The following is a 27719-nucleotide window of genomic DNA, read 5'->3' on the forward strand; positions in this document are numbered from 1 at the left end:
GTGCTAGTGGTACTCATCGGCCGAGGTTCACCCTCTTCCGATTGGTATTCCCAATCGAAGTCGTACTGAACTAGTTCCGATTGATTGTCACCCTTTTGTGGTATTGTTTTGTTCTCAGTACTTGGTCCTAGATCGTTACTTATTGCATTTTCATGCAAGTCTTCGGGAGTGGTGACGATAATGGTTAATAAAAAAAAATATTTCGAGAAGTTGTTAAGGTTGATACTTACAATTTTCCGATTCGTACACTTTCGCTTCCGCCCGAGACTTGTCGCATTTGTCGCCATAGTATCCCAAACTGCACACGCATCCTCTGGCTGCGTGACACACAAAGTTTCCAGGCGGGCAGTCGCACGATTCCATACAATGGTTCCCGTAGAATCCCTCCGGGCAAACTTCGTCGCACCGATTTCCCATCCAGCCTGGATCGCAAATACACTGACCGTCATTTTTGCGACATTTGGCGTTATTTTTGCAGTTACACTTCTGGCTGCAGTTGGGCCCATAGAACCCATTCGGACAAACCTCTTCACAGTTGGCTCCGGTCCAGCCGGGTGGGCACTGACACATCCCAGTTTCGTGGGAACACTCGCCTCCATTTCGACATGTACACTTGAGACGACATTCCGGACCATAGGTTCCCGAAGGACATGGATGCTCACAGGTTGTACCGATGTATCCCGGTTGACAGCTGTACTTGCCGGTAATGTGATCACAGGTAGTGTTTCCATAAGTGGAATCCGGACAACGCTCCTTACATCCATGGCCGAAGAAACCTTCCTCACAAGGTTCGTTGCACGAGGGGCCTGTCCAACCGCGCGAGCAGATGCAATCCCCGCTTATCGGATCGCAGGACGAATTATTGTGACAGGTGCAGATTTCGTTGCAGGATTCACCGTAGTAACCCAACGGACAGCGGCTCTCGCAGCGAACACCTACAAAGTAGAGTTACAATTAGATGGGTGTTTTTCAAGGTTACAAATGAAGCGTGGGTCAACATCTATTGTAAATGAATATTTTCTTTTTTTTCGATGTGCAATCGTGATGGTTCAATATACACAGGTGCCATGTGTTTTTACTTTTCTAGTAAGAAGATGATATACCAAAAGGTTCTTCAGCGACGGAATGTGTTCATGTCCAGAGTATTAGTTGCGAGGGGAGGAGAACAAGGTTAGTACAATCACCACGGGAAAGGCTACCAGCGAAAACCTCAACCTACCACCCCAATCTGCCTTGCAAATACATTTTCCAGTGGTCGCATTGCAGGCCAAAGTATTCTCCAGATGGCAATCGCAGCTTTGCGAACAATTCTGCCCAAACCGACCTGAATCACATTTCCGCTCGCACCGCTCTCCGGTCCACCCGGCCGGACACGTACACTGACCATTGACCGGATTGCAAACTCCACCATTCGCACAATCGCACCGTTCGGTGCAATCTTTTCCATAGTGATTGGTATCGCAAGGTCTGTCACAGCGAATACCCTGCCATCCAGGGGCACAGAAGCACTGACCGCTTTCCGGCGAACAGGAAGCTCCATTCATGCATTCGCAGCTTTGGCTGCAATTCTGGCCATACGATCCATTACTGCACTGTTCCTCGCAGTTGTCCCCCTTGAACCCGGCAATACAATTGCACGTTCCTGTTTGCGAGAATTCAATACATCAATATCGTGAAGAGACAGTGACAGGGGAAACGTTTTATCCAAGGAGTCGACAGTACACAATAGGATTAAAGAAGCGAAAAGCGCATACCATCGATATGACTGCACGGTGAATTATTTTTACAGTTGCAGTGGATCAGACAGTCCTGTCCATATCGCAGAAATGGGCACGGTCTATCGCAGGAAGTACTGCTCCAACCAGGTTTGCACAAACATTTTCCAGTCCACGGATGACACCTTTGGAGTCCCCAACATATGATATAAACAAACAAAAATCAAACAACATACATCAACAGAATCAAAACATCAAATGTGATCAAGACCAAGACCTACATTTTCGTGTTATTTGTGTTACATTCGCACTGGCCGACACAATTCTCCCCGAATCTATCGTCCGGACAGTTTCGCTTCCCGCAATCGGCCCCCGACCAACCAGCGGCACAGGAGCACTTCCCAGTGGCCGAGTCACACTCTGCCCCATTCCGACAGCGACACGTTTCGGTGCAATTGATGCCGTAGTTGTTGTTCGGACACGAATCCAAACACTTGGCTCCCATAAACCCGGGCGCACAGATGCATTCGCCCGTCACGTGGTTGCAATCGGCTCCGTTAAAGCATTCACACTTTTCCGCACACTGCCGACCGTATCTCTGGCCCTGGCAACGATTAGCACACACCGATCCGGTATAACCGGGCGGACAAACACACTCACCCGTCTGAGGATCGCAGCTTCCACCGTTCTGACAGCGACAGTCCGATCGACACTGCTCCCCATGCTTGCCCTCCGGACACTTCTGGGCGCAACTGGAAATCAAAACACATTCGATTAGTAATGAATGATTCACGGTTTGCATTATCTCACGCTCTACTCACAGCGGTCCAGTGAAACCAGGCGCACAGTAGCATTCACCCGAGACGGGATCACACTTGCCCCCGTTCAAACACTGGCACAGCTCCTCACAGCCCTGCCCAAATCGATCCGATGGACACTGGAACTGGCAGTGATCGCCCTGGTAACCCCTCGGGCAGCTGCAGCTTCCATCCTGGGCGTTACAGGTGGAATTATTTCGACACTGACACTTCTGGCCGCAATCCGAACCCCAGCGGTTTGGTGGGCAATCTGCAACACAAAAAGACAAAAGGAAATGTCAGTTCATTATCGATGTTGTCACGATCGTTTGAAATCAATATCAAGGACAAGCATCAAAAGTTGTGGTATCATCGAAAAGAGCTGAGACAGCAATTTAATGATTGGTATTCGAAATAAACAATTAGCGCAGCGAAACGATTTTCACCCTGAATTTGAATGCAACAAGTTCGTTGAGTCACTTGAATTGCTTCTGAATGGCGCTGAGATTGTAATTTTGAGTATTCGGATCATTGAACATTCTTGATGTATTTCGTCAATTTTAACATTCAAATAGTTGATGAAATTTGGCATTTTATTGCTAGCACATTTTGTAACAGAGATTTCGGCTGTTTTTCGAGATTGTGTCACATTTACCCGAAATCCACTCACCCGAAAGACATTCACCCGAATTCCACTCATCCGAATGTAACATCTACCCGAACCGACACTTACCCGAATGCAACAATTACCCGAATATAACGGTCACCCGAATGTAACATTTAACCGAATGTAACATCTACCCGAATGCGACACTTACCCGAAAGAAGGATATATTCGAATAATATTATTTTTAGAAAGTATTTGTATATTTGATCAGTGTTTTATGAAGATCATTTCGATTCAAAAAGTATTTTTCGTGGGTAGCGCAATTTGAGAAATAGTGGCGTTGAATAAGTTCCTTTTCAAAATAATGAAAAGTGGAAGAATGCAGTGTTATAACGTATTATAAGTTTATCCATTCATATGGATGACGCAGTCCGTTTATTCAAAAAAGCTGACAATTTTGTCACATACGTATTATGGCACTGACGTGCAATTTAGATTATGAATTTATTTTCTCGCAATCAAATTTATTCTGAAATCAAAATACACGACATGCATAGTTAACCGGGTCAACGTAATGTACTAGGTAAACGTATGCCGTCCGACGCTCGCTATTGCTCCGGGCAATCGGTAGAACACAGGTTTGATTGCGAAAGGCCGCTGCTTCCGACGGCGGGTCGGCGGCCGTCTCGGATTGCGTCACCTCGGCGGCTTAATGCCGCCTCGGTTCCTTATCCTCGTTAAATGGGGACTTCACCCCCATTACATTGACCTCAGATTTTTTTTTTCTTTCTTTATTAAAGAGATTTTCAGCCAAAGGCTGGTTCATCTCTAAATGAGAGAGTGGAGAGTCCTGAGGGGACTCTCCCAAATAGTGGGTAATTGTACCCCTTATTATGTTACACCCTAAACATGGAGCCCTGAGTGGGCTAGACCTATGAATTGGGGACATCAAATTTTCTATATTTTCTATTTTTATATTGGTTTCCGTTCTCGTTGTCCTAGTCCATGCCTGGTCTTTGCCTTGTAGATCATGTGTTGCTGTTTCCTTTGCGTGTCCTTTCTATTGTTCGCGTCGTCGTGCTTATCCATTGAAACTTGTTTCCGTTCTCGTTGTTCTAGTTCATGTCTCGTCTTCATTTTATTGACCCGTGTTTGCCTTTCCGTTTATCGTGTCTACAAGTGGCAAGTGGCAGAGGAGTCTACTGCCGGTCGGGCCATCGCCCTCCTCCATTCGCGTGGTGTGTGTTTGGTGGTGTGATTTACGTCCGGTTGTACATGTTGTTATCTTTTAAGTATGCAATCACTGCAGCAAATGTGGATGTGTCATTGCCTAAAGCTTCTCTGATATTTCCAGGGACCCCGTGTAGTGTTCTTGACCCATCGTATTGTGGACAGTGACATAAAACATGTTCTACTGACTGGTGACTGCGGCACAAACCGCATTGAATTCGGAAGCTGTCTCTGTTTCCGCTCATGTTGTAGGCAAAAGCGGCATGCCCGGTTCTGAGTTTGGAAATAATCTGCTGATCGCGGTGTCCCCGGGGATCCTCCCATTTAGAGATTGTGGCTTAGTCTTGCGTAGAAAGAATTCCCGAGTTCCACGTCGACCAGCGTCGTACCATTCTTGAGCCCATCTCTGCTCAATTTGTTTGGACACCCATGTTTTCACGTCATCTGCCGGAACTAGAGTTGTGAAGTGTGCCCTTCGTCGACCCCGATGCTGCAAGACGATCCGCTTCTTCGTTCCCGGGTATTCCAGAGTAGCCCGGTATCCACATGAATGAGGTATCTGGAGGTGTGTCCATGAGGATTTGTTGAATCCACGGGTGTGTCGGTCTTTCCGAGTCAATCGCTGATATCACACTGGCCGAGTCGGACAGCACCAGGACGGGACTGTCCGATGGATGGGTTGCAGCAATGTACGCTGCGACCGCCTCTGCTGAAAAGACGTTGCAAGCGTCTGGAAGGCGATGACAGGTAGGTATGTCTGGACCTGTCACTCCTATCCCGACTCTTTTTGAGGCTTTGGAGCCATCCGAGTAGCGAACAGTGTGTTCCGCGTACCGGGTATTTAAAAGTTCCGCAATATGTTTCCGAACGGCTATGGGGTTAGAACCGGCCTTGTAGTGGTCCTTTATCGTTGTATCCATTTTTAATCGTTTCATATTCCAGCTTCTCGATCCATTCCATTGGATTCCGAATATCGGCGGAAGTTTCTGACCGGTTGTTTTCTGGAGGAGGCGGTTAGCCTCGACAAGGAGAAAAACTTTCCCCGTTCGATCCTTCTGTCTTATTTATAAATCCGATCGCACGGTGACATAATGTTTTCCTTTAACGGAGTATGCCACTCTCAGCGCAAGCTGCGTCTGCGGGGGTAGACGGGAGAAGACCGGAGGTAGTGCGGATGGCGCGATTGTATGTGGGGTCGAATTTGTCCAGTAGGGTCTGGATACCTAATACCGTGAGTTCCAATTCATAGGATAGGCGGGAGTTTACTATAGCATTACAGACGTTCATCCTCGTTTTTCGATTAGAGTTCGTGTGTCGACCGGCAAGGCATCTAAGTAAGTTGATACGACTTTGGCAATCATTTTTGACTCTATCGCAGTGCTGGCTGAAAGACAATCTATCTACAATCTACGGTCTACGGTGACTCCGAGAATCCGGATTGTTTTTCGTCTTGGGATGATTGTTCCTTGGATCCGGATCGGGGTGTTACTAATTCTGTGATTTGTATTACATATGTGGGTAAACTTGCTCTTAGAGGGAGATAGTTGGAAGCCTACTGAGGAGGCCCACTTCGCCACCCATGAAATGGCTTGGGCGAGCTTCCGTCTAACAAGCTTGATGGAGGCGCCCATTACCATTCGCATCACGTCGTCCGCGTATACGAAAACACGGATGCCCCTTGGTAGGTTCTCGAAAATGCTGTTCATTTTTACCAGGAAAAGTGTCACGGCTAACACGGACCCTTGGGGAACTCCGGTTTCTTCGGCGAATTCCCTCGATTTTTGATTTCCAACTATTACTCGGAAAGAACGATGGCTCAGGAAACCCTTCACGAAGTGAAGCATGTGGCCTGCGATGCCCCATCTGTACAGCTGCTGCAGAACTGCCGGGGTCCCAGCTCGGTTATATGCTTTGGCAATGTCCAGTGCCGCTAGTTCAGTGTGCAGGTTTTCCGTCCTTGCCTCGTTCAGAGCATGGCTCAGGGTGGCCAGATATGTGTTGGTCCCGCAGCCAGATCGGAACGCGTGTTGTCGGAAGTCTAGCAGATGGTTTTCGGATAGGTGTTGAGTCAGTCGTCGGTTCACCATTCTCTCCATGACCTTGGAGGCGCAGCATGTCAGTGATATGGGACGATAGTCCTCTGGCGAGTGTCCGGTTTTGTTTGGTTTTTTAAACGGGACGACCAAGCTGCTGAACCATTCTCGAGGGAAATCGCGTTCAGTCCAGATCCGGTTAAAAACCTCCAGCAATTTCGACTTGCCTGTTGCGGTGAGTTTCTCAAGGAGTGGGTAACCAACATCGTCCGGTCCCGCTGATTTGCACTGTCCGACGGCCAGCGCCAGGTTAAGTTCGCGGATGTGGAATGGTTGGTTGAGATTCGGGTTTGGGTCTATGTCTGGTATTTTGTATCTCCGTATTGAGTCTGTCTTGACATCGTTTTTTCTTTTGAAGTCTTCAGAGTAGCCATCCAACGCTGATATAGTATGGAAGTGGTTTCCCAGCGCGTTTGCGACTACGAGTGGATCAGTGGTAGTCTTGTTCATCACGGACAGGGTGATGCCTTTGCATTTCCTTTTCCCTGAGAGGGCGTTAACTCGTCGCCATAGCTCAGCCGATGTGCTTTCACTAGACACACCGTCGATGAACTCTCGCCAGCTGTTTGTTTTTGCGTTGCGTATCGTTTTCCTGCATTCGTTTCGAGCTGTCCGATAGAGTTCTACCGCCTTCATTTTGTCGGGGTGCCCAACGGGTATTCGTTTTACCGCCCGTAGAGCCTTCCTCCTTGATTTAACTGCTGCTTTTACATCGGGGGACCACCATCGGGTTGCCCTCCTACCAGGGACTGAGCTGCTTCTCGGTATGGATGTGAGAGCTGCGTTGAACAGACCTTTCGAGAGTTGGTTCATGGTTGTTGGGCCGGGCTCCCGGTTGAGTTGATCCAGGAAACTTTCGACGTTGGTTTGATAGGCTGTCCAATCCGCTTGGTCATACTGCCACCGTGGCCGCCTGGTGAGCACTGAGGGTTTGTCATCAGTCCGAATGATAATCGGGTAGTGATCACTCCCCATCGGGTCAGAGTGTGTTCGCCACAATAGGCGGGGAAGAAGATTTCGGCTAGAAAAGCTTAGGTCTATGGCTGTTTCGATACGACCGTGTACGAAGGTAGGATCATTTAACACTACGAGTTCCACCTCCTCCATGGTTTCTGTGAGTAACTCCACGCTGGTTGTGGTTGGGACTTCCCCACGTCTCGTGGTGTCCGTGAAAGTCTCCTAGGACGATGGTTGTAGGTTGAGGATTCTCGGATTTGGTAAATATAGTGAAACGATAGTCACCGGAAATGTTTGGTGAACTTTCACTGCAACCATCGTCTTCTGGATCATCAGAAGAGACGTTGAAGTCCATGCTGAAATATCTGACTGATTGCGAGTTTTCTTCCTCTTCGTCAGAGATTTGTATGGCCTGGTCGGCTGTAGGAGATGTGCATTTCTTGTACTTTTTGGGGGCGGGTTTGTTGAACGATGAATTGTTTTGTGTGGTACCATTATTGCAAGAAGCGAGCTCTGGAGGTCTTTCCGCATTGGAATTTTCGTCGTTCCGACGTCCTTCCTTGCCACGCTTCTGCGAGTTTGATCGTTGAGAAGATCAGGATCGTGATCTGCGGTTGGATGTTATCAGGTTACTAGTGATGTTGCTGGTCAAAAACCTCGACCAGTCCAATTGAAACAAATTCCTTTTTGGATTCTTTCGTCGTTGGTGTACTCTGTTTTTTCGAGGCAGTTATGATTTTAGGGGTTGAAGTATGTGTATTGGTGGCGTTTAGGACGGCTTCCAACTCAGCAATCCGCGCATCCTTCTCGGCGATTTGTTTGAATTTTGCTTTCATTGCCGTTATGAGGGCATCCATTTTCTTATCGCGTTTCGTAGCTTCCTGTTGGAGGAGTTTAATTTGTTGGTCCTTCTTCATAGTTTCGGAAAGTAATCGTTCAAATTTAGTGTTGAGTTCTGCAAAGCGAGCATCGTTGCTTTCGGTGACTACGGCAGTGGTCTTAGTTCGGTGGGACGAGTCGTACCTTCTTCTAGCGGCTGGGTAGCCGATACCCTGGTCTACCATGAGGTGCTGAATTTCGAACTCTTTCATGTAAACTGGACATTTCCTGCTACTTACCGCGTGTGAGTTGCTTGAGCAGTGTTTACAGTAGGGATTAGCTTTGCATGGGGTCTCTGGAGTAATTGGGTGATTACCACAGCATATGCCACATACTGGAATTTCGATAGGACAACGCTTCCGAGGGTGACCGTAATCATAGCAACCGTAGCACAACATTGGTGTTGGATAGTATGGCCGGTTTCGAACTCTGATCCAACCAAAATTGATGGTTTGCGGTACCACGGTTCCACTAATAGTCAGGATCAAAGTGGGTGTAGGTACTACCATGTCGCCTTCTTTTTTGGTGATTCTTCGGACGTCTTTAACTCTTTGATCTTGTAGCTTTTTTTTATCTCTTCCGTATTATAGCTAGTGGTTTCCGGGCAGTAGACGACACATCTACATTGGTTCAGTGTGGGGTGGTCGTTTATTTTTATTTCCGTTCCATCAATAAGTTTGGTCATTGTTTTGATGGTATCGATAAGCTTTTGATTCCGCCTTTTTATGATGTAGGAAGCCCCTCTATTTTCGGGCCTCGCGTCAACAATTTTGGTGCGCAAGAATGTCTCTACTGATTTGCGTATCTCGAAAGGTCTTTTAGGGAGTGCCATTGCCATTGTAATTCACCGTAATCGCCATTGGAATCACCATATTCGGGAAAGGTACGTCCCGTATATGACCGTTCAAATTTGTTTGTTGGGCCGGGATCTCCAGGATCCTCATGAGGATTGAGGGGGGGGGACCCCCCGTTGCCATGTTGGACGGCTACCGTTGGGTTTTGTTTTTCTGCCGACACTCGATATAAAAGAGTAAAATACTCGCGAAACAAAGTCCGATTATAATTCGAAAGACTTCACTTTTTATTCACTTAATTCTTTCGCAGTTCTAAATTCAAATTTATATCAGTTACTTGAACTGATGAAAACGCACCTTAAAGGCGCGTGTCAACTGAACTGGCAACACGGGTTTGGATCAGATGTATGAATAGTAAATATAAACAAGAGTTATGGCGTGTTTTCTTTCACCCACCGACAATACATTCGGGATAAAATCACTATCCCCCGCGCGTGATAACAGTTTATTTACCGGTTAGGAGATGTAGTTCCAATCCGGTAATACCTTCCCGGTAAGTTTTTAACGAAATAACACGGAAGCACCTGATATTAACCGGAGTATATCGCACCGATAGAGAACGCGTATTGTCGCAACGAATGCATCCAAGACGAGTGACCTCAGAATAAATTTCATCACGAAATAATAAGTTCATGATAAAAACTGCGCTGCGGTGGTAAAAACGTAAGTATAATTTTTTTTCTTATCTATTCTTTTCACATTTTCATTTAAATTTTTTAAACTAAAGTTTAATTTTTTTTTTATTTTTTAAATTAAAGTTAAAGTTACCTGCTTAATTTTCGAAATATTCCATAACCCATGCTCATTTCTTAATGATCTCTTGGCCTTAAAGGGCAATACGGAAAGGAAAGAAGATGGCATGTCAATGTGCTAATTTTTAAAAATGACACAGCGAAGTCTTCAACATTTTTTTCGAATTTAATCAGTACAATTTATCTATTTCATTCGTAGCTTCGTAACAGGAAATTCGACAAAACTCATAATCTGATTTGTCGAAACTTTTCCTTCTTCATTCAGGTAACCATTCCATTCGGGTATATGTTGCATTCGGGTAAATGTCGCATTCGGGTATTTCTTACATTCGGGTAAACGTTCCATTCGGGTACAATAATACATAATAAGGTAATACATAATAAGGGTACATAACAATAATAAGACCAAAAAATCAAGATGAAAGTAAATCTTGACGTTTCATGCAATTTTAAGGCATTCGGCATTACATTTCTTTTTGAAAACTCCGATGTACTCCCACTTTGGATGATTTTTCGGTTTACAAAAAACTCAAATTTTGACGTTTGCGACGCTATGAAATGAATATAAACAAACGCAGTGACAGTTCAAGCACTAGCTATTAATATGTTTAGTTTGTCGCCTGTTTTTCATTGAGTTCGATATCTCAAATATAACAAAAAACAAGACGAGTGTAAAAACGGTCGACTCGCCTTCTGAAATAGCGTCCAATATTCACACTGCGCACCAGACGAATCAGGAGCTGGCACACAGCACGGGTTGATGGATTTGCTGACAAATATTGATTAACAGCTGCTTTTTTTTCCAAAATATATATTTTTATAAAGGCTCATATGGCGTTAGCCTCACGGGGCCGGGAGTTCAATACTTTGACAATTTTTCTTATTATCTATGTTAGTAATATGTAACCGATTACTCGCGGTTGGCTCGAGGTTAGTATTACAAGTGTTTTCGTAATTGGGATGTTGCTGTCTCCAATGCTCTGTACGTGTGCCCGACACGGGATACTTCCTATTGGGATGCAGCTGACCATTAATCAGCAACGCCCCCCTAGTCTGTACCTCATATCTAGCGTGGTGCGTCTTTCTCGACTCGAGGAATCCAGGATAGAATGGTCACTAGCCGGCGCAATCATCAGTTCGTGTAGAGTTGTCATGAGCGGTACAACCTTTGGCTCTTGTTGAATGATCAGTGGACTGCATAGATAGAATAGTGGAATGCGATAGAGATGCGCGTTTAGGTTGTAGTGATTGGACATAAGCCGAGATATCACGCGAATGAAATCACGACCTACATTCAATCCCTTGAACCATGCCCTCGTCGAGACCATAAGGATAATCGTGTGTAACCAACGACCGATCTCATCTCCACATGCGCTGCCAACTTACGAGCGTGTACTGACGAGGAATGTGGAAAAATTCATTATAAGCAATTTGCCTTTCAAAAAGAGTGCCCACCTTAGCTAGCGAGTCCGCTTTCTCATTCCCCGGTATCGAGCAATGAGAGGGAACCCATGCTAAGGTAATCTTGAATAATTTTTCGACCAAAACACTCAATAGTTGTCTTATTCTTGTTAGGAAATAAGATGAGCATTTATCAACTTTCATTGAGCGGATTGCCTCTATTGAGCTGAGACTGTCTGAAAAAATAAAATAGTGGTCGATGGGCAATGTTTCAATGATCCCTAATGCGTAATATATCGCACCCAGTTCAGCGACATACACGGAACAAGGATCTTTGAGTTTGAAAGAGGCACTGGAATTTTCATTGAAGATGCCGAAGCCAGTGGACCCGTTTATGAATGAACCGTCAGTAAAGAACATTTTATCAGATCTAACTATGCCCCCATATTCTGCCGAAAATATCGGCGGAATAGAATCTGAGCGTAGATGATCTGGGATTCCATGGATTTTTTGTCGCATGGACAGATAAAAAATGACAGAGGAATTGCAGAAGTATGGGAAGCAAACTTGGTTGGAGATGCCTGGTGAAGGGTGCACGTCGTGGGTAAGGTACTCATGGTATAAAGACATAAAACTTGACTGAGGAATCAGTTGGAGTAGATTTTCGAAGTTATCAATCACCAATGGATTCATGATCTTGCAACGGATGAGAAATCTGTAGGATAATTCTGTGAACCGAAGAGTAAGCGGGGGTACTCCTGCCAAAACTTCGAGACTCATCGTATGTGTCGAATGCAAACACCCCATGGCTATACGCAAGCAACGATATTGTATTCTCTCCAGCTTGAGAATATGAATCCTGGCAGCTGATCGGAAGCAAAAACTGCCATATTCTAACACTGATAATATCGTTGTTTTGTATAACTGAATGAGGTCTCCTGGATGGGCACCCCACCATGTTACGGTTATTGTTTGGAGAAAATTGATTCTTTGGGCACCCCACCATGTTACGGTTATTGTTTGGAGAAAATTGATTCTTTGCTGGCATTTCTGTTTCAAATACGCAATGTGTATTCCCCAGGTACTTTTAGAGTCAAAATATACTCCAAGGTATTTGAAAAACATCGAGTGCTTGATCGTTTTGCCGGATAGGTGAAGCTGGAATTGGGCGGGTTCGTGCTTCCTAGAAAAAACGACCATTTCGGTTTTCTCCGTAGAGAATTCGATACCCAGCTTGAGAGCCCACGTGAACAGGTTGTTCAGGGTATCTTGCAAGGATTTTTGCAGAACGGCGGGATTAGTACCCGTGATGGAAATAACTCCATCGTCTGCAAGTTGTCTCAGCGTGCAGTCTCTAGTTAGACAATCATCTATATCATTGACATAAAAACTGTACAAGAGGGGGCTTAGGCAGGAGCCTTGTGGTAGGCCCATAAAATTGTATCGAGAAGATTTCAAGCTGCCATGATTGAAAAACATGTGCTTTTCTGACAGTAAATTGTACAGGAAATTATTCAGAATTGGTAAAGGCCACGATTATGAAGTTTCTCTGAGAGAATTTCCATGGAAACTGAATCAAATGCCCCTTTGATATCGAGAAAAACGGAAGCCATTTGTTCTTTGCGAGCAAATGCGATTTGGATTTCAGAAGATAGCAGCGCGAGACAATCATTTGTCCCTTTACCTCGGCGGAAGCCAAACTGCGTATTTGACAGCAAATTGTTCGCTTCAACCCACTTGTCCAAACGAAGTAGAATCATTTTCTCTAACAATTTACGAATACAGGATAACATTGCAATCGGCCTATACGAGTTGTGATCGCAAGCCGGCTTGTTGGGTTTCCGTATGGCTATCACTCTCACTTGTCTCCAGTCATGCGGGACTATATTCAGCTCCAGAAACTTGTTGAGCAAGTTCAGCAAACGCTGTTTTGCCAAGTCGGGGAAGATTCTTCAACAAGTTGAATTTAATCTTGTCCGACCCCGGAGCTGAATTGTTAGATGAGAGGAGGGCAATTGATAATTCCACCATCGAAAAATTCTCATAGTCGCATTGGAGCGGAATGTCGCGTACGACGCTTTGTGCAGGAACGGAATCGGGACAAACCTTTCTTGCAAATTTGAAAATCCAACGGTCAGAGTATTCCTCACTTTCATTTGTATGGTTCCAGCCACGCATTCTCCTAGCCGTATTCCAAAGAGTGCTCATAGCGGTCTCCCTTGACAAACCATTGACGAACTTTCGCCAATATCCACGCTTTTTTGCTTTAATCAGACCTTTTAGTTTGGCTTCTAGAGCTTGGTGCTTTCGAAACCATTCCACTAGTCCAGTTTTCCGGAATTTTTTGAAAGCGGATGATTTTTCAAGGTAGACCTTTGAACACTCCTTGTCCCACCAAAGTGATGGAGGACGACGTCGTAAAGTGGTAGCAGGAACACGTTTCTTTTGAGCTTGAAGTGCGCAATCAAACTCGATATAAAATTATACTCTTCGAGTGGAGGAAGTTCATGCATTGAAACAAGTGCTTCAGATATTATTTCTGCAAATTTTCTCCAGTCAATATTTTTCGTGAGGTCATACGCAATATCGACTGACTCACGAGAACCTGATTCATTGGCGATCGATAAAATTATTGGCAGGTGGTCACTACCGTGGGGATCTTGGATACATTTTTTAGTTTTTTAATGACCAAAACAGAAAAAACGGCGCTTGAATTGGTACATTTTAAACCCCTTTCTGTATGCTGAGCGAGATAACCCCGCAGTAAAAAGTCCAGTGAATTGAAATCCAGTGGAAATTCCCGGTAAATTTTCAACAAATCATTCATATGTTTTATTTCTGATGGAAGCAATATGGCTGATCTCCGAACAAGGAATTTATTAACGCTGGCTCAATATAATGCTAATCATTCTTCACGCTCGATATAAAACAATATGTACGCGAATTGAAATATTAAATTTTGTCAAGCAACTTAAATTCGAATGAATGTTTCATTACTAACTCACTTACTCACTGAAACTAATGAAAATGGCGAGGTGAAAAGCTGTGTTGTAGGCCAGAGAGTGGCGGTCTGGCAGCGAGGAGAATCCAATATATTTCCATTTTGACCCTTTTCAGAGCCATCAAATTATTATCGAAGAGATTAATAATGGAACCTTTCAAGATTGTTCAAAATCGATAAATAGCTTTTCAAACTGAAAGGAAATGACAGCAGAAATGAATGAAACAGTGATATAAATATTTCCTATATATCCATTTCAGTGGCCATTACATTCCGATAGATTAAAATTATTCTGTCGAAAATTACAATGGTTGGGGGGTCTCCGTAGCCACATTGGTTGCGTGTTCGCTTAGTAAGCGATCGATCGTGAGTTCAAAACTCAGGACCCTCATTGACCATCTTTGTGTTGTTACAGAATAGCTACGTCCACGCAACAATCATCAGCAATGGAGATCGATCCACGGTCGAAATAAGATCGATTCATCCATACAACTGATCTGCTCTGCAAGACACATCGGGCTGCTGTTCTATAAATAACTCAACAATGATCAATCAACTGTCCGGTGGTCCAACTGGATAATGGAAGAACAGAAAGAATACTCTTACGCCTAAATGGCTACTGTGTGAATGTACCATATGTAATGGTATAGAAGGAATACTAGCGAACGGCAACTGTGTAATGTGCTAATTATAGATATGATAACCATATGTGACATGTACACGATTAAAATTCGGCACTGTTACAGCTAAAATGCTAATGAGTCTTAAATAAATAAATGGGATAAAAAAAACAATGGCTGAAGTAGAAGGAACAGGTAAATAAATAATTTCCAGAATGACAAGCGCAGGTCACAACCGTTATAAAATGATAGAAGGGATTGTAACGTCGATTTTTATCATACCCTATTCAATCAAAAGTTTTCCTCGGAGATTGAGTTCCTATCATGTCATTTCACAAACATTCTAAAACTGAACCAATGTGGGATTCTGATATCACTTGCTACTGATGAACATATTACGGTTTGTTCAAACTTGAAGAGTGACAGTTGACCTAGGACGAAAGTAATATGCTGAAAAGCCAGGTACCGAACCAGGTGGAATGCCATACAAATGAAGCATACATTTCTGCATAATTCAAGAACTTATCAAGCAAACTGAACCTGAAATTTAGCATGTGGAGATTTTAGGAGGCCATAAACATTCTAAGGTGGTTCAACACTCTCCACCTTTCCCCACCTTTGTGAGAATAAGGGGGGGGGGGGTCAAGATCTTGATCTTTGTTCGAAACTGGAAATGGATTTTAATGTGATAAAACGCACTCCTATATCTTCTGCTATCTATTCCAAAAAAAAAGGATCACCGGATGTGTTGATAAGAGCAGAATTCGAGGAAGGAATTGTCCGATTTAGGGCTGTCTTTATTCTATCATATTTTCTTCATTCTATTATATTTTCTATTTATTCCATGTAACGGAGAAACATGTTATTTGCAAGTGGTTGAATAATCTTGAACGAGAATTGTGTTCCGGCCGTCCCAAAGACGGCCTACTGAAGCGAACACCGTGGCGTTATCATCATCGACGATCTAAGCAAACTGCGAGGATTTTCGATATCATTGGCCCATATCAGGGCTAAGAAATACTTGTACTAAAGAGTATCTAATTTTTAAAATTCTCGCCAAATTCGTTGAGGCAAGTGTTGCCAATATAAATTTTTCTCAGACATTGAGATCATTCGAATTTCCTAGGTTCTCATTTCAAATGAACGACACTAAAAATTTAATTCGATTGATTTTGATAACTTTCTTTTTTCTTAGTTTTTTTAATGACCAAAACAGAGAAAACGGCGGTTGAAACACATCGAGAGTTTTAAAACAAGTTTACGAAGATGTTGATTTAGATTAAACAACGTGTTGTGATTTGTAATGTTACCTTAAAGATGTTGAGGTTGATGACGACCGTTTTACTTAGTTGCGCATCTAATATATTTTAGTGGTAACATCCGTACCTGTAACGTTAAAGGTTACGAGCTCAATTTTCACTCCCAACGCTCTTTCGAAAATGTAACTAAACTGACGAACCAGTCAAAAGTGTTGAAAGCCACTATAATACAGATAAAAATCTAATGTATCTGTGGATACTCAAACAATATATTTATTATATAGTTGTGAAACGTAGTGTACAACAAAATAGTGTTTTCATTCATAAGACGTTCGTCTTTCCTTCTTGCTGAACGAAAGAACACTTATTGCATTACTCTCATTTCAAGGAATTATTACAAGTACCAATTTAATATAATTGATGGCGATGAGCAAAGAAAATATAATGTAATCCAATCCAATCTCTTTCGTGACAACCAATTAAAGTCCATCAACAAGCTTCAGTTGTAACAAAGACTTCAAGAAAGCAACGCAAGTTCGCCTTCGCTTAGAATATACTCAAACAGTTGTAATCGATGTATTTTTAGAAAACGATTTATCTGATGAATATAAGTCGAAAGTTATCAACCGGTTGACAAACACAATGCCGTCTGCGTTTGTTGCAGGTGCCTAGACAATCTCAACAGCATGGCAAACATTTGCCTAGTTTCGTCTGGACAGTAGGGCATTTACACTACAAACACTATTATCACCCCAACAACTTACTTATATTGCATGTCTTGCCCACGTATCCTTGATCACAGCGACACGTCTCGGGGGCAATACATTCACCGTGCTTACAGCCTTCGCTACACGACGGAACGCAGCGGTCGCCAGCCTTATTCTTCTCGTATCCAACGCAGCACTTTTTGAGTATCCGCTCCTTTGTCACGCTGGTGGTATCGTTCACAATCTTGGTTTTCACCCGGTAAGCCGAACACCGAGGAGGCACCGCAACGCACCACTTTTGATACCTTTCCTGGTAGGTCACCTCCCGCGGGGCCGTTACGAACAGTTGAAACTGCTCGACCTCCTTGCACACATTCGGTCCCTCCAGGTCATCATCGATCACCACTTTATCCAATTGAGCAGTCACCAGAATCGAGCACAGAAGAACACCTAATCCTAGCGTCCTTACATCTAGAACCAGTCGTGGCAGTTTCATTTTGCCTTAATTCGATGCAATTGAACCGTGCAAAAACCCACACTCTCGGTTAACCGATTTGTATATAAATATTTATACAACTACACTCTAAGAGAAACACAGCGCTGCTGCTGCTGCTGGAGAATACTTTGTGTTTAAATTGGCATTCGCGTATGCAAGCAACCTGCTCACGTATTACAACTTGTTGTAAATAAATAATGCTATATGTGTAATATTTGTTTCCTTAGAGATCCAATTGAGTCACACTTGCAGCTGTTTCCCTCTCGTGTAACAACATTCCACCACTTTATTCCGCTTTCAGTGACCCTTGAATGTTACACAATTCCATTCATAAAGATTTCTCGTCTACTCGTGGCAGCACGAAGGTGGTACGATATGCTTTTTCACTGATAATTTTTTTCTAACACGCAAAAACTAATAACATCGACTAGACGACGACGTAAATCATCTCTCTCTCTGCACTTGAAACCGTTATCTTCGCCTGGAATCGATCGCTACCGTTGTTTCATAACCGATCCGATCTTGTCGACGCGATCCGGCTGATCAGCATGCACTGACAACGCGCGGAGTAATGCTCCGCTGACGACTTGCTAGGAATTGAGAGCTCCGAGCGAAAGTGAAGTGCAGGAAGCTGATGACGGAACGGAGGAGTGTCCAGTGGTATGGGTGAGCAGCGCTATCAGTTGCGCGCTGTGACGACTGATGTGTACTTGAAGTGCTGCAATTTTTCAATTACTGCGTTTGGAGTGCTCAAAGCTGAACTTCCTCTTTCGTTGGTTGTGAGCGTTGTGATAACAGAAAGTCAGTCTCACAGTGGTTGTGAACGTTATGCACGATTAGATTCACTTTTGAACTCCTTGTTTATTCTGCGTTGAGACGGTGCTGCATATTGGCGATTGTAGACGCTGATCTAGCTGTTATCTGGAAGCAGAAGAAAACATATACACAATTAGTGCATCTGTACGGAGAACAACACAAAACCACTAAATTGTATATCTGTGAAGGATGCTCAGGAAGTTACTAATTGAGATCGAATCATCGGTCATACTCTAAATATTTTCTAGCTCAAAACACGCGGGCGTCAACTAATTTACAGACGGAGAAGTTCCAGCGAAAAAGCACAAACCGTGTTGTAGACATTGGCCCAAATGAAGCCATGTTCCGTGTTTGTATAAACGGTAAACGGACACTTCGCACCTACAGTGTTGGACAAAACATTTGAGACCGATATTGGGCATACACTCTGTCCAACTTCTATAAGACCAGGTGGTGATCTTACTGCTTTGTGTCATTGTAATCAAACAACGCTTCAATTTACATTCTAGTGTATTTGTATAGGTAACTATCATACACTGCATGGTTTTCATATATGTGTGTGCAGCCGTTGAGCGTAAACAAATGTTTTTTGTATTTTTCAAGTGTCAAGTTTCTATAAAACCAGTTACGTTTTTCGTTGTTTTTAGTAAGTTTGATTAATAAATCTGGATAGTTCCGAAAGGAAAAGTGTTCACGGATAGAGAAAAAGAACAAATCGATGCATTTCACCAAGAAAATGTTGGAATTGGAGAAATCGCTCGTCGGATTGGACGATCACGTCAAGTAGTTCTCAATCATTTGACGAATCCTGAAGGGTACAGTAAAAAGAAGAGAGCTCCACGTAAATCGAAACTCTCTGACCGTGATGAGCGGGAATTAATTAGAACAGCTTCGAATACTTCAAAATCGCTTATGCAAATAAAGCAATCTTTGAATTTAAATGTTTCACGGGAGACAATTCGTCCTATTTTGGTGAAAAAGTCCCTTTATAAAGAGGGCTAAGAGGGTTAAAGCTCCTAATCTTACACCATCTCACATCAAAAGACGTCTGGGTTTTGCCAAAGCTCACATGAATCAACAGTGGGACATGGTATGTCATAACAAAGAACGTTTTCAAAAGAATACATTTTGCTATATACCATAACGAAAAGTTCTTCAATTTTTTTTTACTTTTAACTTTGCTAGGCTATCTTAAGCGACGAAAAAAAGTTCAATTTGGAAGGTCCTGATGGTTTCAACGGGTACTGGCGTGATTTACGGAAGGAGGAACAGTATTTTTCAACCAAAAATTTTGGTAAAGGCTCGTGCATGGTTTGGGTGGGCTTCTGTGCAACTGGAAAGCTCAAGATAGCTTTCACAGAATAACATACATGTCTTCTACCGTGGAATCTACTCTGGAGAAAATTAGTACACCACGATTAAAGAGCTCAAGGTCGCAATTTCGTAAAAATGGAAAAATATCGAGGAAATCCGTTCAGCAAAATTTGGTAAATCGTATGCCAACACGAATTTTTCAGGTTATTAGCCGAAATGGCAAGGTTGCCAATTATTGACCTGTAAACCAGGCAATAGTTTTGATTTTTTCATTGGTAATACTTATGAATTTTGAAATGGTCTTATAGAAACTGGAGAGCTGAAATTATCATATTTAAGCACAATAAATAAACAAACAACTCTTTTGAACGAAATTGACTTTAAATATACTTTTTTCAAAGCATTCTACAATGTATGAATGTATCTTGTTGAACTTCTAACTGTTTGTGTTGCAACGAAATATAATCAGGGTGGTCTTATAGAAGTTAGACAGAGTGATTCTGATTATGTCATGTAATGAAGTAAACGCACAAAGCTGTGCATGAATATGAAATCTGAAATTACATTGTTTTATGCTAGTTTTAGCTGCAACATATAGCACTCGTTATACTGGATCTAATCAATATTTTTATTTTTGCCATTCTGGCATTTTTAAGGTGGGAGAACGTCTATTTTGAATAATTTATTACACTTTTGCTATGAATAAAATTTGGTGTGATCCACAAACCAATCGAATCGGGATTTCTCTATTTCTTTTGTGATATGTTATACATTCAGTCAAATATATACATACTGGGAATTTGTGTTTTTAAAGAAAGTGTTTTATTTATCATCTAAATTCATTTTATCGCCTTCAAAATAGACCCCTTCTGAAGCGATACACTTTATTGTTTCCAAGTTCCGCATGTAACAACAAATTGTAAAAGAAATTTGGAAAATCGAATTTTTTTTGTTCGATGCCAAATGACTTAAAAATGCATAAAACGTCGAGATCTGGTGTTATTCGGAAAAAAAATTTGACCGAAAATCGACCGGCTTAGTCTGAGTGCGCTTTGAGCCGCCCCTAAATTATGTTCGATTGAGCTGAAACTATGAACAGGTAATTTTTTTGGACCAACAAATATTGTACATGATTGGTTTTTGAAATTCGATGATGATTTTTTTCCATACATCCATTGCCGGTAATTACGCGTTAGATGATGGGAACTAGAATTTGATCGTTCAAGCATATCTCCAGCCACTTGATTGCGATGAAAGTTTCGAAGAAAATTGCCGTGCTGCGAGTTTTCTCATGCCCAACACATAAGCCAAAATATGACGAACGGTCTCGTGAGAAGTATTTTATTCACGGGCTAGCTCTCTCAAACCTATATGACGATTCTCGAGTACCATTCATCTCTTCTCTTGTTAACTTGTTTTGAATGACGCTGTAAACGCTGTAAATTAGCACAAAGAAGACACCGAATGACGCTTGGGATAAGCAAATCGATGAAGGTTATGACATGCGCATCCCAAAAAACGGAAGCTAAAACCTTCCCAGCCGACCGTTGGTCTTTTGACGGCTTGTCAGCCACTCTGCAGACTGCCTATTGGACTCAGGAGTATGGTAATGGATCCACGTTTCATCCATTGTCACAAAACGTCGAAAGAAGTCCACTCGATTACGCTTTAACAACGACAAATCAGCTGTTGAATCATCAACGCGCCGCTGTTTTTGGTCGACAAACGCGGCACCCGTCGCGCGGGTAGCTTTTTCATGTCCGAAATGTTGTGCAAAATGTATCCCACTCGTTCTTTTGAATTGCCTAGGGCCTCAGCTAACTCGCGTAACTTCACCTTTCGATCGTTCAAAACAAGTCGATGCACTTGTTTTAAGATTTCTGGATTCGTAGCCTTATTTGGCTTTCCAGAGAGAGGTGCATCTGCGGTGCTTGTACGGCTCATTTTAAATTCACTAACATAACATTTTGTCAACAGTTGCATTGATTGTTCAGGAGTTTTTCCCACCAAAAAACAATATTTCATCAAAACACGATATTCCTCATATTCCATTTTCTATACGAATGCTCAGGTACTGACACTTAAGCAACTGTAGTTTGAGAACGGATAAACGAACTTCACACATACGGTCTCATTCTACGCGGCGTGTGAGGTGAGATGACAATTGTCACATCACCATCACGCAACTCTCCTCACTCTATTCCTCGGTCGTATCGGATGCCGTGAGAGGTTCATTTTATGTATGTAAGAGGATGAGCAGCAAGTGACAAGGCGTTCATTCTGCTGGTTGCCAAGTCTGATCAGAGATGCCACATTCGCACATATGCTCACGAATTTGCAGACATTTAACTTTTGTCACAACCTTTTATTCCTGCTGCAGGCTGTTTAAAATAGTGACAAAACATTATTGATCCCAAGTGATAAACGAAGCTTACTAGTATGTCAGACAGTAGCACATATTTACAAATATTTCAAGATTTTATCGCATATATTTGAGAAAAAACATCTGGTATCCCAGAATTTTATTTGTTTCGCTCAGAGAGGTCAGATATTTGTGTTGCTACAGTCAGTACCGTATATATATATATATATATATATATATATAGATCTGATTTAACTTGGCCTGTTGTTAGCATAAAAATTTCGTTGTGTATCAGGACATTCTGCCGAATTTGCAGGTATTTGATTGAGATTTAGTGAAACGGTTGATTGTATCCTGTAAAGTTTAACATTATTGTTTGTTTTGGTCGTAGTTGGTGCTGCTCTCTGCGCTCTCATTGTTAAATTGTTGCTCTGGCTCCGGCTCCGGCGTATACCACGGCTTCTGAAATGGATATGCAGTTCGGTGATGATGACTCGCGGCTAGATAGATAAAACACACGATCCATGTAATAGATCTATTTTAGAGAAAATAAATAGATTTCATGAAATGCAAACAATTCCGATGTGCTTATCCGTCCGATTGAGGGATAACAGATTCACTACCGCTTTCACAAGAAATTCAAACTACTTGCAAATCGTCACTCGCACTGTGAACATTGAAGATAAATAGAATTTATTGGTACATACAATATTCTTACTATCGAATCCTTACGACCCAAAACGACACTTATTATTTCTCTTGATCGATTGATTCTTTGTTTTTAAGAGGCTTTAAACTTTGCAGTTCATTCGCCTCTATATTTCATTCCATTTATCATTAGTTTTTATACGCTGTCGTCACCACAACACATATCGACGATTATCACCTAGAAATCCCAGTTCATGTGACAATCGTCACGTATATTTGAGAGCGGGAATACGGTGAGAGTTCATTCAAGTGAGATTTTTCACGGCATATGCCTTTTGGAATCGCGTGACATACGTGACAATTGTCATCTCACCTCACACGCCGCGTAGAATCAGGCCGATAAGCTTGTGACAGATAAACCTCTCGAATTGAATCTTGTTGATTTTTTGTGGCGCCATCTGTTGAAAAATCCCGGGACTTCTCAGCCCATGTAACATGCTCAAAAATTTTGGCTCCGCGTTCAAACGGTCAATGACCAATTTCATATTTGTTTGTACTTAATTGGTTGCAAATGTTTTGACCAATGCTGTACAAAGCACACATGGACGACGTTCGCTTCGGTATGTTAATTCGTGCCAATAGACCCCAAAAAAGTACGAGAAAATAGCAAAGAAGTGTGCGTGCTGAAGATGCAACAAAAACAACAAGCTTCGCAGTGATTGATTTTGTTTTACGCGCAATCGTATCATTCTGTTATAAATTAGAAGGTAGCACTTTTCGATCGAAGCGGAGTGTAATTGGCCAATGACATTGAATTTCAAATGGAGCCAAACAAGAAACAAATCGGAAAAATGAGTGAATTCCAGCTTGTTTGTTGCGCGCGATTGATCATGTCGGATTGAAATTCACTTCAAAGAGTGGTCCATATATATCAGCTAGAGATATCCGTATTTTTACGCTCAAGGTCAACCGGTAATCCTCGTGCACATCATCATCATCATTTCACAGCACTTGCAGCTGTAGTTCATGTTTGTTGAAACAAAAACACAATAAAAAGGCACCTACGGTTTAATGTTTTTTCCCGACTGGCATTGTACTCTTCATTGCGCGAAATCGTTGCGTCGCTCCGACGTTGATTTGCTTTACGACTTCGCGAACGTTGAGTCGGACGCAAGATGTGCAAAACGGCACATTTAGCCTGGCTAAATCGAAATCATCGAGCTCGAGTGATCTCTCGAGACAAACCCTCTACACACATTCACGACACTAGATTTTTTTTCGGTTGACAGAAGAAGCAACAATTTTTTGCCGTCAGTTGCAGTTACTCGTCGCGTTCCAAAATGTGTCACAGCAAATTTAGATACTGCGTGTGTTTTTATTTTTTGGGCCAAGCATTGTTGAGCACCTCATGCGCGTGTTTATTATGAATATGACTACCGTTTATATGCTGGCGTAGACATTTTTTCAATTTGGGAACGTAAAACGATGCGCAATAAAGCGCGCAACCCATCCACAGGCAGTTTCATTCCGATTGAATCTATGTGATGATTGCAATGTGGAAAAAACTACTACAGCCAGAGCAATTCAAAGGTTTTGATAGAAGAAATCTGCTCAACAATTGCATGTACTCGATTGCAGATTATTTTATGAATTAGTTATGAGTCGTAATGATCGGTGGGGAAAACATTATTCCCTGCATCGAAGATATGAGAAATTATCATTCAAACCGGATAAAGTCCATTCTATTGTATAAACCAGGGGTGGCCAAACTTTTGGGCATTACGGGCGACTAATTGTCCAAATGTTGGGCGGCGGTCTACCAACGTTGACTGTATCAAAAAGTCATTAGAAAATGAATGTAGTAGGGCAACCGCGGGTAAGACGGACAGTGGAGTAGAATGGAAAGGGTGTTGATTTGTATAGTTGCATTATGAATTTCAAATTTCTGTTGATGGGAACCCCTTCTACATGGTATTCTATATTATTCAAACCATCGTATGACAATGAATACTGATCAAAAGTGGAATAGGGAAACAAAAACCGAAAATCAAACAAGATTCCACGTGTGGATGTAATTTTTCCTGCTTCGATATTAAGCATTTTGAGTGGTTTTATTGTAAAATTGAATTCGCTTATGATTATATTTCGGTTTGTGAGTTGACAGAGAAGTGATATTAGGTATGTACGGAAAAGTAAATTGTTTCGTAAGTGGTAAATTTGAATTATTAAAATAATTGCATTGGTGGGGGTGAAATGGACAGTCACATCCAATGCATGATGGAAAGTGAAGGGAAGAATATTCAACCCTTAGTAAAAGTTATAATTAAATAAAAACAGAAAATACTTCTTCTTCAACCTCATTCAGTTTTAATAGTCTTTTAATTCAGTCACCTCAAAACAAAATTTGGTCTGTCTGTGGGACTGTATGCTCGAGTGTAGGAAGGTTAACAAGTTGATCCCCTTTCCATTCAACCCGCATCAAGAGCGTTTACTCAATATCAGCGTCGGTCCCAGCTCCCAAAGATACTTATTGCATGAATAGAAAATAGTCAGAAATTCGACTAGTAAGTAGTCAGATGCTGTAAAACATCCGAAAACAAACCGTATGTATCTTTATTTTCTTATTTTGTAACTGTCAGTTAGCGCTATATTCAATGATAAATTATTCTATAAAGTAAAAATAAATATCGGTTACTAAATAATTGATAAGTAATATTAGGCTGTCAAAAAAGTCCTGCGGTATTTTTTTTTAATTTTCATTTGTTCATAAAATTAGTTACAATCATCTGTTTTAAGTCAAATATGCGCCGTTTTGTTCGATGACTTGTTCCCAACGAGATGCCTACTTCATAATACCCCTGTTAAAGAAGCCCGCTTCCTTATTGGCAAAAAACTCGGATAGCCAATTTTCACAGGCCTCTTTTGTGGCTAACTTCTGACTACCTAGCTCGTTCGCCATGGACAAAAACAGGTGGTAGTCACTTGGTGCAAGGTCCGGACTATACGGCGGATGCAAAAGAACCTCCCATCCGAGCTCCCGGAGCTTCTGGCGCGTCACCAAAGAAGTGTGTGGCCTGGCGTTGTCCTGATGGAAGACAATGCGGCCTCTGTTTATCAAAGATGGCCTCTTCTTCATGAGTGCTACCTTCAAGCGGTCCAGTTGTTGGCAGTACAGGTCCGAATTGAGCGTTTGGCCATAGGGAAGCAGCTCATAATAGATTATTCCTTGACAATTCCACCAAACACACAGCAGAACCTTCCTGGCCGTTAATGAGGGCTTGGCCACCGTCTGAGCCGCTTCAGCGGGCCTCGACCACGACCGTTTGCGCTTCACGTTGTCGTAAGTGACCCACTTTTCATCGCCAGTCACCATCCGCTTCAGAAACGGGTCGATTTTGTTGCGATTCAGCAGCGATTCACATGCGTCGATACGGTCAAAGATGTTTTTTTGCGTCAACGTGTGTGGCACCCATACATCGAGCTTCTTTGTGAAACCAAGCTTCTTCAAATGGTTAATAACGGTTTGATGACTTATCCCCAGCTCTTGGCCGATGCTACGGCTGCTACTATGCCGGTCTTTCTCGGCTAATTCAGCGATTTTGTCGCAATTTTCGACGACAGGCCTTCCGGAGCGTGGCGCATCTTCGACGACCTCTACACCAGAACGAAAACGTTGAAACCATCGTTGTGCGGTGGAAATGGAAACTGTATCGGGTCCATAAACTGCACAAATTTTATTGGCAGCTTGAGATGCATTTTTGCCTTTGTCATAGTAGTACTGTAAAATATGTCGGATTTTCTTTTTATTTTGCTCCATATTTGCGACACTATAACTCACGAACGACTTAACCAAACAAAACACTGTCAAGGACTATATTATAGCGCGCAAAAATACCTTTCCAACAAGCTATAGTATGACTCGATACAATGAATACAACTAGAACTACGCGCTTACAACGACACCTCGCGGAAATACCGCAGGACTTTTTTGACAGCCTAATACTTTATTTTCTGTAAAGTCTCACCAATCAATATTGTTGATTTTTTCAAGAAAATTGTCATTTATGAACAAACAAAGCATTTATTTTCCATAAAATTTCACCCAAGATGTTTATTGTATCCCTCAATTGCCTGGAGGTATAAGGACCTTCTATCGGAAATATTGGACCCTATTATGTGAATTCAATCCAACGATCGATTCGATCTCTATAACTATAATACCGAACAAACTTTCGTATTTTGTAAATCGATAGAATCTTATCGAATCGAGTTCCTTCTCGAACGTCGACGAATTTCATACTTTGAAACGTTGCCGAAATGATTCCCAAAGCAAAACACCAGAAATGCAACAAGCAAACCAATCAGCTCGAAAAATTCACCCGACTGTATCTATAACAGCAAAATAGAGCTAATCAGCAATGTTCTGTTCACCTAGAATTACATAATAGAGGCCAATATTAATTTTAAAAATTTCTTATTTCCCATTAATCACTGTTGCTCTATTCATGGCTATATTTCTTGAAAGAAATCTGCACAATTAATTCACATTACTTACCATAGTTTTAGATTTAAAATAACGATAATGCATTAAAACTCGTATTCGCAATCTTCAAAGGCGAAGTTTTCTCCAAAAATTCAATTTTCATTGATTTTCGAAACCTTACACGTTTGGAGGTGACACTATCCTAGACCAGCTGGCGGGCGCCTAGGAATACCTACGCGGGCGACCAGTAGACCGCGGAAAACCGTTTGGCCATCCCTGGTATAGACATATTCAGAAAACACGGTTTTATTATGGATAACCACAAAAAGATTTATATTTGGATGATATCAATAATGGTTTTTTTTTCTATATTATAGATAGACGAAAGATTCAGTTTCCATCAAAATAAGATACGAACCGACTTAGTTTCCATTAAACGAAGTACAAGAAAAATGAAAAAAAATATTGTTCAATCTGGAGTTCAAATATAAATTCAATTTGTCAAGTGCAAATAAAATTTCATTACAAAATATTTACTTGCTTCTCCCTCATCAAACGTGACTATTCGCCACTACAAATATTTCTATCCCAATTTGGCTTGCATCTCTCTACATTCATCGTTTGGTAGCAGACAGCTTAGTCATCACGCGCATGACTTATTTCCTTATCTCTGGAACTTGAGAAACCCGAGACAATGCATTTGGTTGCATGCATGCTGAGAGAAGTGA

The 27719-nt window shown here is 42.1% G+C and overlaps 1 protein-coding gene across 3 annotated transcripts in view; it reads right to left on the reverse strand.

Annotated features, from left to right (window-relative positions):
* LOC129767125 (protein draper) overlaps positions 1–27719 on the reverse strand; it is a 79203-nt gene that overhangs the window by 3705 nt on the left and 47779 nt on the right. For 2 of the 3 annotated variants that reach the window (XM_055767746.1, XM_055767747.1), the window contains exons 2-7: positions 16930–18289; positions 2537–2783; positions 1997–2467; positions 1755–1900; positions 1220–1642; positions 231–935 (exon numbers count right to left, since the gene is read on the reverse strand). In XM_055767746.1, coding sequence (XP_055623721.1) covers positions 231–935; positions 1220–1642; positions 1755–1900; positions 1997–2467; positions 2537–2783; positions 16930–17368 — 2431 coding nt within the window. In that variant the 5' untranslated portion in view covers positions 17369–18289. The remainder of the gene's footprint in view (positions 1–230; positions 936–1219; positions 1643–1754; positions 1901–1996; positions 2468–2536; positions 2784–16929; positions 18290–27719) is intronic. The other variant, XM_055767748.1, reaches the window with a different exon arrangement.

This window comes from Toxorhynchites rutilus, chromosome 2, assembly GCF_029784135.1.
Source record: "Toxorhynchites rutilus septentrionalis strain SRP chromosome 2, ASM2978413v1, whole genome shotgun sequence".
NCBI lineage: Eukaryota > Metazoa > Arthropoda > Insecta > Diptera > Culicidae > Toxorhynchites > Toxorhynchites rutilus.